The sequence below is a fragment of the Panthera tigris genome, chromosome B1 (genome assembly GCF_018350195.1).
Source record: "Panthera tigris isolate Pti1 chromosome B1, P.tigris_Pti1_mat1.1, whole genome shotgun sequence".
Taxonomy (NCBI): Eukaryota; Metazoa; Chordata; class Mammalia; order Carnivora; family Felidae; genus Panthera; species Panthera tigris.
Genome location: NC_056663.1, coordinates 36,145,751 through 36,166,745, shown reverse-complemented (window position 1 = coordinate 36,166,745; position 20,995 = coordinate 36,145,751). Strand labels below are relative to the sequence as shown.

General features: G+C 44.7%; 1 protein-coding gene across 1 annotated transcript; it reads left to right on the top strand.

Moving 5' to 3' along the window:
* The first annotated feature begins 2,108 nt into the window (after nucleotides 1-2,108).
* On the top strand, nucleotides 2,109-2,264 carry LOC102969213 (60S ribosomal protein L39-like). Its single transcript, XM_007093873.1, has one exon. The coding sequence runs from the start codon at nucleotides 2,109-2,111 to the stop codon at nucleotides 2,262-2,264; it is 156 nt and encodes a 51-aa protein (XP_007093935.1).
* Nucleotides 2,265-20,995: the final 18,731 nt, after the last annotated feature.

The window sequence follows — 20,995 nt, the reverse complement described above, 5'->3', positions numbered from 1 at the left end:
ATAAAAATAATCCAAAAAGAGATAGAAAATAAGAAGATGAGAACAAAGAATGTGGAACAAATAGAAAACAATTAGCAAGACAATAGATTTAAACATAACTATATTAATAATCACATTAAGTGTAAATGGTCTACATACTCCACATAAAAAGAATTGATTGTTAAATTTGGAGGAAAAAAAAATCAAGACCTAACTGTATGCTGTCTGTAAGAAACACAGTTTAAATATAAAAGCACCAAATATGTTAAAAGCCAAAGGATGGAAAAGTATATAGCACTCTAACCAAAAGAAAGGTACAGTAGCTGTAGTAATACTAGACAAAGTATATTACAGAGTAAAGAATATAATCAGAGGTAAAGAAAGTCATTTCATAATGATAGAATGGTCAACTCATCCATATCACAAAACAATCCCCCAAAAGGTGATGCATCTAGTAATAAAGTTTCAAAGTACATGAAACAAAAATGATAAAACTATAAGGAGACCATTTTAGTGAAGAACTTCAATAAAGACAGGAAATCAATAAAGACATAGAAGATTTAAGTAATGGTATCCATCAGCATGACCCAATTGATAGTTATAGAAAACTCCACCCACAAAAGTAGAATACACATTCCTTTCAGGTGCACACAAAACATATCCTAAGATAGACTATATACTGGGCCATAAATTTAAAGTCTTAATGAATCAGAAAGAATTTGTCATACAAAGTAAATTCTCTGACCACAATGGAACTAAACTAGAAATAAATAACATAAAGTTCTCTGGGAAGTTTCTCAATACTTACTAACATACTTCTAAGCAACCCATAAGTCAAAGTATAAATCAAAATGAAAAATAGAAAGTATTTTGAACTGAATGAAAATGACAAAAACAGAACAAACTTGCAAGATGGTACTAAAACACTACTTTGGGGAAATTTAGCACCAAACCCCTTTTTTGAAAAGAAGAAAGGTCTCAAAACCTCAGTTCACATATTAAGAAACTAAAAAAAGGAGACCAAACTAAACTCAAAATAAGTAGAAGAAAGGAAATAAAGATCAGAGCAAAAATCAATGAAATAGAAAACAGGAAAGCAATATAGAAAAATCAATGAAACAAAAAACTGTTTCTTGCAAACATAAATAAAATTGATGAGTTTCTAGTGTTTTCAGGAAAAAAGAAGAAAAAAAATACCAGTATTAGGAATAACAGAGGCAACATCACTGCAGATTATACAGATATTTAAAGGATAATAATGGAATATTATTTTAAAAAAATTTATGCCTATAAACTAGACAACAACTTAAATGAAATGGACACATTTCTTGAAAATCACAAACTGTTCATTCAAGAATTTGATGACTTGAATAACCTTATATCTATTAAACAAATTTCTTCCTACAAAGAAATTTCCAGGCTCAGATGGTTTCAATGACAAGTTATACCAAAATTTTAAGGAAGAAATAATATTAATTCTATACAAACTTTCCCATAAAACTGAAGGTGAGGAATACTTCCCAATTCATTATCTGAGATCAGCGTTATCCTGATCCCAAAACCAGACTATAATATTACAAAAAAACCAAAGACCAATATCCCAACAACAGTATATCCATGTGCAAGAAATAAACTCCAATTCTACTTTGACACAATTTACAAAAATTAATTCAAAATGGATCACGTGCCTAAATATAAAACTAAAAAACTCCTAAAAGAAAATATAGAAGAAACCCATTATGACTTCATTAGGGAAAGATCTCTTTGCTCCAACACAAAAGCATGACCCATAAAGGAACAAACTGAAAAATTGGACTTCATCAACATTCAACATTTCTGATCTTTGAGAGACATTTTTAAGAGAACAAAATGACATGTCACAAACTGGGAGAAAATTATATTTTTAGATTATTTTTTTAAGTAGGGTTCACACCCAACATGGGGCCCAATGCGGGGCCCAACATGGGGCTTCAACTCACAACCCTGAGATCAAGACCTGAGCAGGGATCAAGAGTTGGATGCTTAACTGACTGAGCCACCCAGGCATCCCTATATTTAATTTAAAAACATACCTCCAGATCTCTCTTTTTCTCTGCCATTATGGTGTGTGCGATTGACTGTTCCTCATCATGTTTTCTCATGAGACTTTTAGAATCAAGGGACTCCTGGCCAAGAGACAAAAGCAGAATCATCCCATTTCCCAGTGGATTCAGATGAAAACTGGTAATAAAATCAGGTACAACTCCAAGAGGAGGCATTGGAAAAGAACCAAGCAGGGTCTGTAAGGGATTACACATGAGATGACACACATATTTATGCTGCATGAAGGTCACATGCTCATATCCTATCACTCTGTAAACATCATTACTACCTGAACAGTAGACATGTTTCATTGGGGAAATGATTTTTCTCTGTTACTATGCTTCTGCACCAGTAGGTTAGTTCAGTAATAAATATGTGAGACCTTAAAAAAAAATACATCCAGAAAATATAAAGAACTCTCAAATTCAATAATAAAAGATAGACAACCAAATAAAATAATGAATCTTGAGCACACCCCAGGGTGATCCCTAATAAGTCATATCCTTGTATAAATGCCTCCCCTGAGTACAAGTAGAACCTATGACTTGTTTTTAACCAATATATTATGGCAAAGGTGATGAGATGTCACTCCCCTGATTACCTTATGTTACATAAAACTCCATTTTGGCAGACAGAAGAGAGACAAATTCACCTACTGGCTTCCTGAAGAAGCAAAAAGCCATGTTTTGAACTGCCTCAGAGAGAGCCACATGGCAAGGACCTGCAGGGAGCCTCTAGAGGTAAGAGTAGACTCCAGATGAGACAGCTAGTAATAACCTGGGGCCCCAGTCATACAGCTGCAAGGAAATGAGTCCTGCCAACAACCTGATAAGCCGGGATGTAGATTCTCCTGTAATCAAGCCACCAGATGAGAAATCAGCCAGAAAGACACCATGTTTGCAGTCTGGGGAGATCCTCAACAGAGGACTCAGCTAAACTGTGCCCAGACTCCTTACCCACAGAATTCATGAGATAATAAGTATGTACTTTTTGTTATGCAGCACCAGAATACTAATACAATGGACAAAAGTTTTGAAGAGACACTTCACCAAATATGATATATGGGTGGCAAATAAGTACATGAAAAAAAATGCTACATATAATTAGTAATTAGGGAGCTCTAAATCACAACCACAATGAAATAATACTGCCTACCTTTTAGAATTGCTAAAAGTTGTGGCAAGGATAGGGGGAACCAACACTCACATACACTCCTGGTTGATTTGTACAATGGTACAACAATTCAGAAAGCAGTTTAACAGTTGCTTGAAAATTAAACATACATCTACCTTACAACCCAGTCATTACTCTCCAGGGTATTTACCCAAGAGAAAGGAATGCATATGCTCACCCAAAGCCTTGTACATGAATGTTCACAATACTTTTATGTGTAGTAGCTGCAAACTAGAAATACCCCATGCAACAATTGGTGAATGGATCAATACACAATGGAATACTACTCAATAATAAAAAGGAATAAACGATTGATACTCACTATAACATGGGTGAATCTCAAAATAATTATGTTGAGTGAGAGATGCCAGACAAAAAAAGAATGTGTACTATATTATTCCATTTATATTAAATTCTAGAATGCAAACTAATCTATAGTGACAGAAGCCAGATCAGTAATTGCTTGAATGCGGGGGAGAAGCAGGAAGAGATTACAAAGCAGCACAAGTAGACATTGGAGTAATGGAAGGATAAGTCATCTTGATTGTGTTGATGGTTTCACTGATGATTACATATGTCAAAACTTACCAAAATGGTGCAATTTAAATATGCATGATTTATTGTGTGCCAATTATACCTCAATAAAGCTGTTAAATTTTTAAAATAAAAAGAATTGGGGGAGAATGACAAACGTGTATTTAGATAGGATGTGTGGAAGGCTCTCTGCGGAGGTGCCATTTGTGTAGAGGCCTGAAAGAAGTAAGGGGATGAGTATCATGAGTGTCTGGGGAGAAAAGCATTCCAAGAGGAGGGAACAGCAGGTACAAAGGCTCTGGGTGGGACTCTGCTTGGCACATCAGAGTGTAATGTGGCTGGGACAGTGAGCAAAGGGCAAAGGTGAGGTCAGAGTTGTAGGGAAGGGCTACATCATGTAGAGCTTATTCTGAGAGAGATGGGGATGTACTGGATTGTTTTGCACTGATTTATGACATAATCTGACATGTTTTAAAATTATCGTTCAGAACCACAACTATCATTCTCAACTGTAAGGAGGAAGGGCAGAAGCAGGGAGACAGGAGGGTGAACTACTGCACTAGTTAGGCAAGAGATCATGGTGACATTGCTGCAGGAAGGTTGTGGTGGAGGTGGGGAACAGGGGTTGGAGGCAGGATTATTTCACCGATAGGGCTGCCCATTCCAGTGATATGCTGGATATAGAGAGTGAGAGGAAGAGGGAAGTCAGAGATGATTCTAAGGTGTTTCGTCTGAACATTTGGAAAAATTAATTTGCCCATTACTAAAATGGGGAAGTCTGAAAGGCCAGTTTCTAAGATGTGTTCAGGTTAGGATGTGTTAAGTTTGAGGTGTCTATTACACAACCAAGTGGCAATATTGAGAAAGCTGGCTAGATGTGTCTGTGATCAGGGCAGAGAGGTCAGAGAAAGACCCGGGATATAAATCTGAGGAACAACATAGAGGACAGGTGTGAGAACTGAGCACTGGGCATTAGAAGGCAGGAGCAAGAGGTCAGGAAGGAGAGGGAAAACCAGCAAAAAGGACCATTAACAAACAGTAAGTATGAACCAAGGGAGGAAAGTGTTTCAAGAAACACTGTGATTTAACTGTAAGGAATGCTGCTAACAGGCCAACATGAGGACTCTGCATTGACCACTGAATTTAGCAGTAGGCCACATTGGCAGGAGCTATTTCAGAGAGGTGGTAGAAGCAAAGGTTTGATCTGAATGGCCTCACAGGAGAATCAGAGGCTAGGAAGTGGAAGCAGCAAGTTACCAGAGAGTTTCACTGTCAAAGCAGGCAGAGAAATTGAAGAGTAGCTGAAGAGGTATGTGTGGGTCACGGGAGGGTTTTTTTTTAAGATTGAAGATATTATTATAACATGTTTGTATTCTGATGGGAACACTGGTAGAGTGTAGAGAGGTAAAAATTAATGATGTAGGAGAGGGAGGGGGAGGGACAATTGCAGAAAAAGTCCTTGAGCTGTGGGAGCAGTAAGAGATAAAGATGAGGCAGTCAGAAGAATCTAGTTGTGGCGGGATTTTGCCCAAATTTACCACTCCGGATCCAGGGCCAGGCAGGAATGTCAAATTGATGAGTGTCTGTGATACCCCAAGAGCCTCCTGGTTATTCTCCTGAACCACCCAGGGAGGTGTATAGCCTCACTGTACACCAACTGAGGCCAGAGAGTTGTGATGACCTGCTGTATTACCCACAGCAACCCCAGTGACACCAAGACTGCAGGAGGTTATCCTGGGAACAAGAAGGATGCCCGCTCGCCCCCTACACCTCCCAACTTTCTCATCATGATGATATCCAAACACTGAATCTGCCCTTGGGCAGGCCAAGACTGTGCAAAGCAGTTTTATTCTCCTCATTTGTGCTGCCCTTCAACTACACAGTGCAATGTGGACCACTGGTTTTCTCACCACCCTGTTTCCCCACAAATATAAAATCATGGAACACTAAAGTCAAACAGGACCTCAGAGATCACCCAGTTCACCTCTCATTTCCATAAAAGGAAACTGAGGCACAAGATTCCATAGGCCCATGCTCAAAGGCAAGCAGAGCAAACTGTCATCTCATTGTCCATGAGCTGTCAAACATCATTTCCCCCCCTTGTCCCTAGAGATGTGAGTGCATACGCCCATGTGTACAAAATCGATTTGAACATGCAAATTGGCTACATCCAATTTCATCCAACTGTCCTCGAAATTTAAGAGCTCTGCTGACATGCACAGAGCCAAGAGTAAATTGTCCCCCTGAGAGAAATAGTCTTGGAAAGGGCCTCGGGTGTCCCTGTCCAAGGTGCTAGGAAAGCAGAGGCCGTGAGAAAGAAGCTTGAGTCTGCCAGGTCCACACGTACTCTCCTTGTGAAAGGAGAGAAAAACAGAGGCTAGAGTTTGGGGTGGAGGCAAATAAAGGAGTCCCCTGAAATCCTCTGACTTAGAAATGTATTGACACCTTCCCCTAGGACTCCCACTGGGGTTGTGTTCTGATGTAAACAAATGTTATTCGAGATACAGGATGACAGTGCTGAACATCCCTGCCTGCCATGGGTTTATTTAGAAAGAGAGTGGAGGAAACAAAGTTTAAACTGGCACTGTGACTCTCAAGAAGACCCAATGACATTCCCTGAGTGCCAGGGAACAGGGCATCAGTTGCCCTATGACCTGACCTTCTGACTTGACAAATGGATTCATCCAAAAGTAGATAAATCAAACTCCACAGATAGATTAAAGCAGTGGTTTTCAACTACTCTTTTAGAAGCAGAAATACTGTCTGATTCAGAAAACAGTAAACACAAAGCTACTGTGCTTGAAGCAGGAGTGGAAGCCTCACAGCCTGACCTTGGCTGATGCCAGACCTCAGAGGCACTTCTGTAGGATTTTTAGAAAAAGACTTGAAACATCACTAGATTAAGTTAACTAACAAAAGTTCTGTAAATCTCTGCCCTGTCTCATTCGTTGGCAGGTAAATAGCCCAGCCCAGTCTGAGTCTGTAACAAACCACATGACTACTCCCCCATAAACACCTCATGAGTAATGAGGCCCCTGACCCTTGTTGCAAAAATCCTTGGTCACTGACAGACCTGAATCGTACCACGTTTTTTTTACCACACCCTGCTCTTTTCTACATTCTTCTTGCAGCTTCTGAATGACCATTATGAGCTGGCTCCATCTCTAGTCTCCACCCCACCCTGGCATATGCCTGGGGATGACCTCATGCCTCTGCATGAACAGACCTTCAGGCACCTCTCTGTAAATAGATGCTGTCAGTGGCCTGCCCAGATTCCTATTTTGGTGGCATCTTGCAGCAAGCACATATACCTCTCTGTGGGAGCTTTTTTTCAGTCTGCAAATCCCCAAGGCAGTCCAAAAATGCTGAGTCAAAATGCCCATGAGAAGCCATCAGCCAATAATTCTTGGAAAAGATAACTCTGAGGAATGCCCTAATCTGTTTCTAAGTTTCCAAGTGGAATTGAGCCCATGTTCCCACAATAGTAACTTGCACAATAACGCACCCTTTCCAGCTTTCTTCCCTTCCCTGTACCACTTCCCCACTCCCCTACCAGGGCTTCCGAAGATCAACTCCCAAATAAACTATATGCATTCATACCTTTGACTCAGGTAATGCTTCTAAGGAAACCCAACTGAAGATATTTAATGCTGGAATGGAGGTAGGAAAAAGACCTTCAGCATGAGTTTCTGGAATACAATAACATACCAACCAAATGATAATGAGGACCCCATTGCTGATAATAAGTGGAAAGCACAATACTGGTATGCTTTAGCATCACAATTGCTAAAACTCTGTGTTGAGATGAACTGAGGTGGAATGCAGATGAAAGGGAAGGCACTGACTTATACAAAAGGTCTAGCACAGTGCTACTCAAAGTACAATCCATAGGCCAATGTTAGTTCATGAACTGTTTGATCCCAGCCTCTGACAAGTACAGAAATTGAGAAGAAGCATATGGAAACTTTTATAGTAAACTGGCGAAGATATTTTATGTCTTGTTGAACTTAATAATTTTAAAAATTATTATTGCATCATGAATGTCTTTCTTATTTAATTTTTCTAGTAATTCATCGGTCCACAGAATATTTTCATTATTTTTAGAGAGTTGGGTAGAGGCGCAGAGAGAGAGAGAGAGAGGATCTTAAGCAGGCTCCATGCTTGGCACAGAGCCCTGGACATGGGGCTCAATCCCACAACCCTGGAATCATGACCTGAGCCAAAATCAAGAGTCAGACACTCAACTGACTGAGACACCCAGGCACCCCCACAAAATATTTTTTAATGATTCCTCACCAATAGATGGTCTAAGAAGTACTGGTCTAGACTTAAAAACTAGGGGGGTGAGGATAATTATGGCAATTGTGGAGTTGGTTAACTGTTGTTAACTGCCACCAAAGCTCTGAAGGAAAAATATAACAGGCTCAGCTCAAGTAACAATCAACTTAAAAGCCAGAATGCTTCCAGGGCCATGTTAAAGAGGTTCTCATCTCCAGTGACTGAGAGACGGACTGAGCTGAAAATCAAGCTTAAAACCTGATTGTAAGAGTGGCAGACTTACGAAGACGATTGGATTCACAGTCCCAGCATGCCTTCAATGCTAACAGCAGAAACCCAGTAAATGAATGGGACTCAAAGATCCACAATGAGGACATTTGGGTTCATAACCTTGAAATCCCACATTCCCTGAATCTCTGGGCCAGCAGAAATACCCCTTCGCCCCACAAAGGAGACAGGCTTTCATTTATCTAGATCTATGCAAAAGCCTCACCATTGCTAATGGCTTGCAAAATGATACTTATCCTCTTCAAAGGGAATCTGCACCTTCCATCATTGTTTGTACACAAATATCTAAAACCAACCCCCAGCATGACTTGACTATGGAATCATGTCACTTCTTAAAGAATAAAATAGATTATTCAGCAAAAAAGTAATTCAGCCTGTTGGCTGCAAGCCCAACAGGAACGTGAAGAATATGCCTCAGAATGGAACTTGAGAGTGCCACAGTGGCTGGGTGGAATACAAGGCTGGGTGTGGCAGTTTATTGATAGGAGAGCACTTTCCCATGACTCAGGATTTAGTACCCTGGCAAGGACATCCAAAGCCAGTTCTAACACACTGTTGGCATGGCTCCTTGAAGCTTGGAAACAATAAGAGTATATGTAGTGGAAATGCCAGAACTGCCTTGGCAGAGTATTGAAAAAGAGAACAAAAGGCCCAGAGAGGTACCCTTGTTGGAATGAATTCACTATGTTAGACCAGAGAACACACTAACTGACTATGTTCCCCAGAAGATCCCAGAGGACATTCTCTTCACTAAAGCAATAAAATATTGGGGCACTTTGATCAGAAGTTCAGTGGTAGCTATTGCCAGAGGCCAGGGAAAACAGCGGGGGAAGCTGCCATGGCTCCCAAATGTCAACACAGCTAAGATTTTGTAATAACCAGGACTAAGTCAAAAGCAAAGTGAATGCAATTACATGATAGGCAGCAAGGTTGGAATGACAACCAGAGGGAAGCCTTGACCTGTTGGGATCTGTTGCAATGACTAATAATCCATGATGCTTCCAGAGGTGAGATAGATGCTCTCTACCAACAAAGTTATTGCTTGACTTATGTAACCAAAAATTATCAAGAGGAGTGAACAGAATGTTGATGTCAGCCACCACAATAAAAAATTATAATCCCCTATCCAGTTTTCAGACCTGAGCTAGTTCTTGAACCCAGAGACCATCAGTGGAAAAAGAGGAGAGATCCCCAAAAGATCATGAAAATGCCATGAAAAATATACACAGTAGCAATATTTCCATTCCTTCCCTAAAATAACTTTGGGGCACTTAATAGAAAACTGTATGCTGGGTAAGAGAGAATTCCCAGAAAATTCAAAGGCTTTTGGATACATGTCTTAGCGTATTAATACTGATACCAAGGGACACAGAGTGGAAGCATACAGATGCCACGTAGTAAATGGACTCCTGGGTGATGTCCATTTCACAGTGGGTCCAGAGGTTTTCAGCTTCACTCAATGATCATTTTCCAGGTCTCTGAGCATATGATCCAGGTTATTACACCTCCCTATTGGCAGAACTCTCACACTGCCTCCCTAACCTATGTAGTAGAGTCATTACAGTAGGAAAGCCTAAATGAAATTCTTCTCCTGACACATACACACATACATACATACATACATACCCACACACATACTCAAATATATCACACATTCACACATACACAGAGACACACACATACATACACACTGTACCAAGAGAGTAAAACTGAAGCAATACTGCATCTTAGATGGAATGCTAGAGACTAGTGTCACCTCCAAAGACTTAAATGATACAAGACAGTGGTCCCATCATATCTCCCATTTAATTCATCAGCAAAATCAAATTGATCATGGAACAGGAAAATGGACTACTATAAATGTAACCAAGTGGTAGCCTCAGTTGTAACTCTTTTTACCAGGTATTTTTAGTAGAACAGATCCACATGGCCTCTGACACTTAGTATGTGGTTCTCAAACTGGTGAATACATTCTTTTCAATCCCCTTCAAGGAGGATCAGGACAAATTTGCATTCACCTGGAATGCATAACTTACATTTTAATGGTCTTGCCCCAGATCTATTTAACTTTTCTGTTCTCTGTCACTGTATAGTTAAAGGAACCTCGATTTTCTGACCATGCCACAGAGCATCAGACTGACCCATTATACGGGTACATAATCATAACAGGTCTGGTGAACAGGAAGTGGCAAGTAGTCAGAAGCCTGGCTAAGACATGTGCACCAGAGGTGGAGGTAAGTCCTGCAAAGACCCAGAGGCCTGCCACATCAATAACTTTGTAAAGATCCAGTGGTCTGGGGTATATTAGGATATTTCCTCCAAAGTAAAGGAGAATTCATTGGACCTTGAGCATCTACCTTTAAGAGAGAGGCCCTTACTGGGGCACCTGGATGGCTCAGTTGGTTGAGTGTCTGACTTTGGCCCAGGCCATGATCCTGCACTTTGTGGGCTCAAGTCCCACTTCAGGCTCTGTGCTGACAGCTCAGAGCCTGGAGCCTGCTTCAGATTTTGTGTCTCCCTCTCTCTCTGCCCCTCCCCCACTCTGTCTCTCTATCTCCCAAAAATAAATAAACATTAAAAAAGAGAGAGAGAGAGGCCCTTACTTGGCACCATATGACCTGGAAGATTCCATGATGTTAGCAATATCCAGGGTAGATAACAATGTAGTTTGGAGTTTCTGGCAAGATTAAGCAGGAGAGTCACAGAACAAAACTCTAGGATTCTAGAGCCAGGATGTGCTATCTGCAGCAAAAATCTTCTCAACATTAAAAAAGCAGCTTCAAACTTGCTATTGGGCTCTAGCAGGGACTGAGCATCTGACCTGACCATGAGACATCAAGGAACCATGATATCAGAGCTGACCATCATGATCTGGGTGTTTTCAGACCTACCAAGTCATAATGGAAATGACACATCAGGGAGCAGGCCCAAGCAGGTCCAGCGGCAAAAACAGCTGACCCAGATTTTATGTCACCCACTTCTGTTGCACCAATGTGTTTCCTTCAGCTCACAGTTCTAAGTAGTTCCCATTATCAGCTGACAGAAAAGGAAAACCCTGCGCCTGGTTCATAGATAAACTATCTCCATATACTGGTGTGAGCCAAAATGGACTGTCTCCCAACAGCCTGGAAAAGAGGTGGCCCTGAAAGTCAGCAGTAAAGGGAAGTCCTCCCAGTGGAGAAGGCCTCAACTACTCTCAACTGATCACCAACCTGATGTGGTGGGAGAAGGGGCCTGCAGCTATGGTGTTCACACATTCCTGGGCAGTGGTGAATGGTTTAAAGCTAGTTATGATCAGGGGTCTGAAAATATCAAGATTGGAAGATGGGGACAAAGTGTACAGATTTTTCTCAATGCCCACCACAGAAGATACATTGCACAACCAAATGGACAGGATTCTGAGATTAGTTAGCTTCTGCCCTTGACCCTCATGACTGATCCTGAGCTTCAACGTGGTGCCATCCCTCAAGGAAAGCAAACAGCTTCATCATAGCTTGTCACTTATTTCAAATTCATTCACCCAGAAAGATATTTTTTGTTCTTATTGCACTGACACATATATTAGGAATGGCTTTCCTCTTTTTGGCCCACAGTATCTTGGTCACTATACAAGGACTCCCATAGTGTCTAATTTACTGTTAAGGGATCCTGCATAATATCACCTTGGGCCAAAGTCTCACTTTGTAGTGTGAAGTGCCTTGATGGGCGCATGAGCATAGGACCCAGCAGTGCTACCATATGCCCATCACTCAGAAACTGCTGGTCTGATGGAGCATTGAAAAGGCCTCATGAAGTTTTGGCTAAGCACCAGGTTGGTAATAACACCCACAGGTGTTGGACGTGAAGTCAAGATGCACCATACTATTTGAACCAATGGATAATTTATGGTGTTGTGGCCCCAGAAGTAAAATACATGGGTCTGAAAAACAAGGACTGGCAGGAGAAGTGGCCCTTCTCACCATCCTGTAAGATGTGCATCTTGACCCTGCAACTTTAGGATCTGATGCATCTGGACCCAGGGTGGGGGACAACTTCAGAAAACAAAGTAATGGTTCCTCCAGCCCTAAAGTAAAGACTGCAGCTTATTTGGGTTTCCTCATGCCAGTATACCAGCAAGCACAGAAAGAAGTTATCAAACTGGCAGGGGAGATTGACCCTGGTTATCATAAGAAGTAAGGACTTTTGCTACATATGGGGGCAGAAAGCAATATGTCTGCAACTCAGGCAATTCACCAGAGGTGCCTCTTGATAATCACGAATGAACAATTGTGGCAGCCAATGGCCTGACAAATTCCTAGTGCCCAGGGTCTCATCTTCTCGGGGATAACACCTTGGTCTATCCCACTAGGCAAGCCAAGAGGAGCAGAAATGCTGGCTGAGGAGGAGAAGGAAGAATTGGCAGTAGAAGTGCAATATGATGAAAATCAAGTCAGTCTCCATACCAACTATAGCAGCAAAAATTTCAGTTTGTCTCACTAATCTTCTAATTTTTTTTTCCAGAAATTGTAATCCGTTACCGTTTGGAAGAAGCAGTGAGGACATAGCAAACTGAAGCATGAGTGGATCAGAGTGGTACGAGGGGTGAACCACAGCAGTCCCTGCCCCTAGACCCTAAACACTGCTGCTCCAGACCATGCCCATGACACCCCACTGTACTTGCAGCCCTCCCCCCAGACATGGCCAGACTGCTGGGGAATCAATGCACCCAGAAGCAGCAGCAGCCAGTACTGGAGTGTTGGAGGTGTTGGAAGATGTGTACTCAATTTTCTCACCCTTCAGGTGGGATAAGTCTCCAACATGTTCCATACTATTCCCCAGAGCTCCCCAATGGTACCGAGTCTCAGTTTCCCACAGATGTCACCTGCCTACCAGCTCTTCCCTGTCCTGCCTCCTTTCCCCACTCCCCTGTTAGTGCTACTTGAGATTTCCTCCTAAATAAATAACTTGCACTCAAATTTTTTGGCTCAGTTTGCTTTGGGAGAAACTGAACCTAAAACATTCCCAGGTGACTCCAGTTTCAATCTCCTTCCTGGACTCTTCCTGTCAGGACTCCACACGTTTAGCCCAAGTTCCAAGCTCCCTCATGGACAACCTCATCTGCCCCTGGAGAAAGCAACTTCTGGGTTTCTCTCTTTTTAGGTCATTTTGCAGACCCCACAGCAATCAAGTCTCCCTGTCCTCAGCAGGGAAGCCTCCTGAATCACTGCTGTGTCAGGTCAAGCTTGCTCAGGAGGCCCAGGAAGCCTGGGGTGGCCAACACTCTGCACATTGCTTGAGTCTAGCTAGGTCTGTGAATTCCTTGGACAAAAGCATGCTATAGGGGAGAGCATGACTTCAGAGATGCCCTTTTGGCTGTGCCCTCTTCCTGCAACTCAATTCCCCACTGGGATCTGGGTGGTCTCCTGCTCATCCTCAAAACCAGCAGCATCCATCAGGCCAGTCACTATCTCCTCATGAGAGCCTCCTGATAGCTTATCTCTTCAAAAGCACTCACCATTCCTTTAGGGGAAGGGACCAGGGTGACAAAACTGCAACTGGGAAATTTCAGGCACCATGACACTGGGTTGGGTTGGTTTTCTGAACTTGCAGAACCTTCTCAGTGTCTCTGAGATCACACCATGTAGACAGCCATTGATTCCCCTATGCGTACAGCATGTGAGAGAATCTTTGTGAACTGTTGGCTCCTGGGTTCCAACAATGGAAGAAGAGAATTCTACCCTAAATCCCAGCATCTGAGGAAGGGGAATGAGGGAGGCCCTAAAGGAAGTGGAGGACAGAAGAGAGGCATCCAAGGGAATGAAATGAAATAGGAGGCAGGACAGAAGGGGCTCAGGGGAAGAGGAGTATAGGAGAGAAACCACACACTCGATCCCAGACAAACAAAACACACATATACACACAAACAAAGAGAAACATCAGCAGAGACCACAAATGAAATTTAAAGTTGTTATGGCAACCGGAACAGGTGGGTGGGCACTTGTGCCTACTGAATTTACAAAATTAAAGTAAGCGCTGCATTTGCTAACTAATTAAATAAAGCCTTCCAAATATTTCTAATCTCCCAGCCATCAGGCATGGAGGAGGACAGAGAATGCAGAGAGCTGGAGCTCCTATTTATCTACTTGGGGGTCTAGAGAACGGCCTCACTAAGGTGGCTTTGGTGGAGGACAGGAAGGGGCTTTGGGGAGCAGGGGTGGAGGGGCATGAGGAGGTCCCTTCCTAATAGGTCAAAGCCAGCTCCTGCAGAGGGCAGACAGAACTCTCACTTGGAGCCTCCCAGAAGAAAGATGGTAAAAGGTAGGGCCAGCCCAGCAGTGTGTGTCCTTGGCCTAGGTCATTCTGTCATCCCCTCCCACCCACCCCCACCCAGGACTACAACAGGAAGAGGCTGGGTTATGTGGGGTCCCAGATTTGCAGACCAGAGCCCAAGCCCTCTGAAGCACTGTGAAGCTCAAAGACACCAGTCAAATAAGGCAGCTGGCTGGAGAAGAACATTTTTCTTTCAGCATAGGGGGTGGGTTGGGTTTATTTAAGAAAAAAGAAAAAGAAATCTCTACTAGGAATCAGATGCGCCATCTTAGCTGATATTCCCTGGGGAAATAAATTACACATAACACTGTACACAAACACAGCTCCAAACACAAACCCAGCTGGCAGCACGGTGCTGCTTCTCTCCCTGGGGAAATAAATTCCAGTGTCTATATATCTCTATCTATAGATACATACACAGAAAAGGTCACACCATGTCTCCTTCAGTGCTCCTTTCACTTGAAATTAAACAATAATTGTTTCAGTGTTTAGTCTCCAGCGAAGGACTAGAGCCCATGGATTGGAAATTGCCCATGAGGTAGCTCACATAAATGCGAGCAAATGCGAGCCTTCTTGTTATGCCCATGGGCAAAGTATGCCCTGGTGTGGGACACCAGGATGCAGAGATATGTGTGAGGCCCCGCCTGATGCAACAGGTCAACCAGGGCCTGGGGCTGCTCTGAAGTTCTCCTGCGGAGGTGGCCATGGCAGGTGTTCCCAGGAAAGAACAGGTCCCCTGCTTTCTTTCCACTGCTACAACCGACCAAGGTTGCCATTTTAAGTCCCACTGAATTGAAAAGCTTTGGACGCAGAAATAGCCACATTTTACAGATGAAAAACTAAAGCCTGGAACTGGTTAGAGAGATTAATGGAAGCTCTGTGAGGGTAGCAGTTTTGTGTCTTAGTTAGGTTCACTGTTAACAGTACCTGGCACATAAGGAAGGAGGGAAGGAGGGAAATGACATCCTGTCTCCCTGTCCATTGTACCATCTAGTAAAAAAGCATAGGTTTTCACTGCAGTGGGCACCAGGGTGTGGTGGCACTCTGCCAGGTGCTGTGATGGTAACAAGGCTGTACTCAGACTGGAGCTAGAAGGGTGGTCTTGGTGGAACCAGCACCATGTGGCATGATTCCATCCAATCTGGGGGCTCTTTGCTCACCACCACCCCCGCCCCCACTCACAGAACCCTCTGTGTGAGCCTCCCCCAGCGCCCCAGCCACATGGACCCCTCCCTTCTCATACTCTTCCTGCACTCTGGCCCACATACATTTACACCTCATTGCAGACTATGGGTTCACTATTTGTTGGTGTGCATCTGCACCCGTACATCTCGTCTCTCCGGCAAGAGTGCAAGCGTATGCCTGGGGTGGAGCTGTGTGCACCCAAGATGATTAAAAAACTCTGGACAGGTTTTCTGAAGGATAAGAGTCAGACCCCAGGATGAGCTCAAGGAAACACCAATTCTGGTTCTGTGGTGGGTGTCCCCTTTGACGCCTTAAACAGCTTCAGGCACATCCGGATAGACTCATGCTTTCAAAACTCCCAGTCATTTCTGCTTCAGCTCAGGAAGTCCCCCAGGCTAACTTTCTCCATAAAAGTCTACCCTCTCTGACACTTCTCTGCCTGGCTGTAAGCTTTCCCCAACACCCCACTACTCTGCTCACAAAGCTCTGTTTGAATCTGGCTCCAGGCAGTGCACCTTGTTCAGACGTGGGAATCCATTGTGATGAGGCTTCCAAGTGCTTGCTCCCATGACTTCAAAAGCTTACACTTGGGGCAAGAGCATCAATGTCTTGGAACTGGAATCCAGCTTGTCTTGCAATGTGGGATTCAGTCCAGCGAGGACTAGAGCCCCCAGCTCCTGTGGCCTCAGGGGGAGAAAGAGAGAAGGCCCCCAGGACAAAGGTTCCTCAGAACTGGTAAACTGAAAAGGCAGCCAAGCCCTTAGAGCCCGGGCCCAAACTGAGAGGCCCCTTACAGGCCCCCGTGAACAACTGCATGGCCCTGCTGGCTGCAGCCCTCTTTGTCAGAACAGGCCTGACTGGTGTGGACCAGCCAGCATCCTGGCAGGGCAGGGGGTGGAGGGGAGACTGCCCGTGCCCTTTCACTGACACAGTTGTTCTAGTAAAACTAGGCCTGTCCTTCCTGATCAGCTTCTGGGCTGTGAGTCCGCAGGCAAGGGGAAAGGGAGAGGTCAAGACACAGGAGGAGATGTCACTTCCCATCGAGGTCTAGCAACATGAGCAGGCAGAGGGGCTGCCTGTGACTCGCTCTGAACTCTGTCATCATCACCTCCCTTCCCTGCAAGCCTCATCTGGGGCATGAGGCCGAGGAGGTCTGTGAAGCCAGAGGACAGCAGCCTAGCAGCTGAGCACTGGCTATCAGGCCTGGGCCAAGTCCAAGGCTGCACCTCACGATGGAACCAGAGAAGACCCAAGAGGTGGCCCACTAATCCCATCAATTTGGGACATCATCTTTGTGTCAGGTGCTGCACCAGGCTCCAGGATTACAGAGGAATGACAAGTGACCCAGGCCCTGCCCTCATGGAGCTCACACTCTGCAAGCAGGTGATGGCAATTCTGTCTCATGAATGCTTGGATGTGGAAGGAGAGAGTGCTATGGGAGCCATGGGGAGAGGGCAGAGGAATGTAGGCTACTGGCACAGTACTCCCAGACCAGGGGGAGCAGTTAGGCCCTCAGCAACACAGTATGGGGGTTCCAGGTGTGAGCTTGGGGGTAAGACACACCTAGGTCAAAACTCTTGCTCTACATTAGCTGTGTGATTCTGAGTGAGTAACTGAGCTTCTCTGTGCCTCAGTTTCCTTCTGTAAATGGAGATGCAGAAGATAAAACTATCTGTCTCATAGGCTTGTTGTAAGAATCAAACGAGAAAGGAATCTACGAAAGCAACCAGCACAGAGTAAGCTGTCAGTTCACATTTTACCATTGTTTTTGTTAATAGTACTATTTCTGATAAGAACAATGTCATGGTGGGTGTTGCTCTTGCTATTGCTGTAACCGATGACATCTGCAAAGTTGCCCAGCAGCAACCTGGTTACTGCAGGCTTGGGCAGCCTTGGGCAAGGTAGTAGGAGGGAGGTGGGGGAATAGGCAAGGCAGCTCACTCCAGAGAGCTTGCAGCACTAGAGAAGTTACCTCAACTGGTCCTTTGGCACAATATGAGAGTTCAGTCACCAGGCATGCAAGATCAGAGTCAGATTAGCCAGGAGGGAATAATCTGTTAGCCAGGAAGCTAACAACTTAACATACTCCCACCCCATGATTCGAATTAGTCTTGGAGCCTGGATACATTGCCCTGCAGGAGAGCCAAGACAGCCCAACTAAGGGAGAAGAAAGGGCCCGGAGCAAGGCCCCCAAGGGGAAAGCAGGCACTCTGTAGGTTAGACCTAGGGACAGGTGGTGATAGGCTTCTAGACAGCAGCTATGGACCACAGTTTTGGTAGCAACAATCCATTCTTCAGCTCTTAACCTTACTACCAGTTTGGAGCAATTACAGAATCTGATTAATGCCCTGGATCTTCTCTCCTTGGTTAAGTGCCCATGTATATTTTATATGAAAGCTCAAGGGCTGAAGGACTCTTATGAGCTCATGAACACTGAAATAAGAACCTCTCCAGGAACAGTCCATTGGCAGTCAGGGGACACTCACAAAAATGCTCACCTGTAGCGTCAGTAATGAGAATGGAAATCTCTCCTGGACCCTGGCACACCATGTCTCCCAGTGTTCTCAAGAGAGACATCAAGACAGCAGACACTGTTCAAAGTTCCATTGAGCTGCAAATGACGCCCTTGCTATTGAAGAAGTGGCCTACAGTCCATGTCCATTCAGTGTTCCACCCCCATTTATGGAACCTTTCGAGTGTGCCAGGCCCGCAGTAGGCACCACAAGGCATACAAGATGAGATGGACCCTTGAGGATCTCATGACTCCTGGAGAGGAGGCAAACAGGAAGAAAACTCACCCCAAAGTAGGGCACAGAACTGTGGGAACAGCACAAAACAGGTTCCACAGGAGAAGGGGATGAGGAGTGGACTTGGTGATATCAGAAGTGAACTAAGGGGGACTTTCTGGAGAGGGCCTTGATGTCTGAACCAGATTCCCAAGAACAGAGAAAACATGCTGTTGAAGGTATCACAGCAGAGTGGCCAGAATCACTATAGGGTTTTGCAAAGAGATGATGTAATAACCACATTTTCTAATTTCTGTATTTGGTGCTTTGCAATCCTAGTGCCTCACTGACACTGAAGGGACTGTCCCTCCCAGGGCTAGCAAACAAACCAGTCCATGGTCCACACCCCCCAACCTCCTCCTTTATTGGGCCCTTACACTCCACTCCAGCCTCTATTCCCTGCCCTAATCACCCCAGGGTCAGCTACCAGATGACTTGGGATGGCCCCTCTGCCCCAGAGCCTGCTGAAATTATTCAAACCAGCCAGTTCTAACCCTGTTCACCCTGCCTCATCCACTTTTTTTTCCACACCTTTTCCCCTTGCTCCTTCTGCCTCCTAACAGACATTGGTGCTTTCCTGTGTGACCCCCGCAACACGGTATGCATCGCCACCTCCTGTTTCTAGGGATCTGAGAGGATAAACTTCTTCCTTCATGACAGTAATTTCTGTGTCTGTATGTCTCACCATACCTGATTCAAACAAATCCCAAGTACCCTTAAAACATGGGGTTGCCTCCCTGAGGGGAGGGCACACTGTCTGGGCTCTATTCCTAGGAATCAATGAATGATGAAAAGATGCAGAGATTTTTCCCATGGAACAAACTAAGCGCATAAAGAGGACACTATGAGAAAGACAGGCCTAGACCTGCCAACAATCAGTATGGAATAAGATAGTGCTCTGAAGATCTACCAGAGCTCTTCAAGCTGCATGACTTCACCAAGTTTATAGACCCTTGTAACAGAGATCTGAAGAGGAAGCCCTCTGGGTCTATTTAAAGACAGCCAAGAAGGCTGAAGGGCTCACTCTACTTAGGAATCTTCATAGGAGGAAATGCCATCACTCCCTCAGGGTGAGAACCAGTCCCTGGATGCCTATGATGATGTCTGGTGTCAGGAGCTGCCTGTGTTTGTTAACCTAGTGAGCATGTGAAGGGGAATCCCAGCACACGTGGGGAGGGAGTTGCATAGGAGAATAGAAAAGCACAGACTCAATCCCTGGGGCCTGTGAGGAAGCGAGGGTTTTACCACTTTTCCTGGCAGGAGGCCCAGTGTGTTTGGCGTGAAATCCCTGTGGACCCCAGTGACAGGCTGTGGGGAAGACTGGCAGAGGAAAGGGGGCACTGAGTATGTGGAGAGAGGCAGCAGGAAGGATTTGGCATCTACCAGTGCCAGACATGACCCACAGGGGCTACAATGAGGAAAGGAATGGCCCTGTCTCCCCAGCCTTCCATAGCAGCCAAAACAGACTTGAAGGACAATCCCATGAGGTCAGCAGATGGAATCAAGACAGCCGCAGGGCAAAGGCCAGAACACTGAGCCAGTCATGCTTCCCTAGGGTCAAAGCCACAGTGCTGTTCCCTCCTACCCCAACCCCACAGACAGGAAGAATGGGCCCTTTTGAGCTCACCGGCTAGAGGTCACAGGGGCACCTCTTCCAAGGCCCTCTTCATGTGTGGGGGTTGGCCCAAGGACTTCCTGCTACCCAGGAATAGGCTGGCTCAACAGAGCCTATTGTTTGGGGTGGGAGCAGGGCTGGAGACCCTGGGGAGCACTCAAGGGCTGGCATTTTGATCCCCTTCACCCCGAGCTAGTGACTGCAGCCTCACTGGGGCAGTGTTCTGGAACAGCCTTATGGGGTTCTAACAGCAGGGTTCCTCCACTGGCAGCCAGAGGACACCCACAGAAACACTAACCTGTGGTGTCAGTAATGAGAACAAAAATGTGTTGCTGGGTCCCCACACTCCATGTCTTCTGCCATGCTCTCATTTTAGATTCCCCATGTCATGGGATGTAGGTGTCCAGTATGGAGCTGCAGGGCTGTCCCACACCAGGCTCCAAACCTGGTACTCTGTCACTATTTGCATTCTTGCTTCTGAGTCAGTGCACTCCCCAAACTCCTTCCTGTTTTGACCCTACCTAACCCCAACCGTCCACTCCCTGCCTACCAACCTCTAGTGCAAAGCCATTCCCCTGCTGCTGGCCTCCCAAGTCACACAGGATTTTGACTTAGCTGTGCCTTTGACCTCTTCCCAGTAGAGTGCTGTATGTCCTATTTACACAGAACAATCTTTCTCTCCATCTTTTGTCCCAATTTTAATATTAATAGCTTCCCCTTTCATACTCAGAAGGATACCCTTTTGGAAGATAAATTATATGGCCAG

Excerpts from the sequence above, each read along its gene's own strand:
- LOC102969213 (XM_007093873.1), top strand. The coding sequence starts at position 2,109 with ATGTTTTCTCATGAGACTTTTAGAATCAAGGGACTCCTGGCCAAGAGA.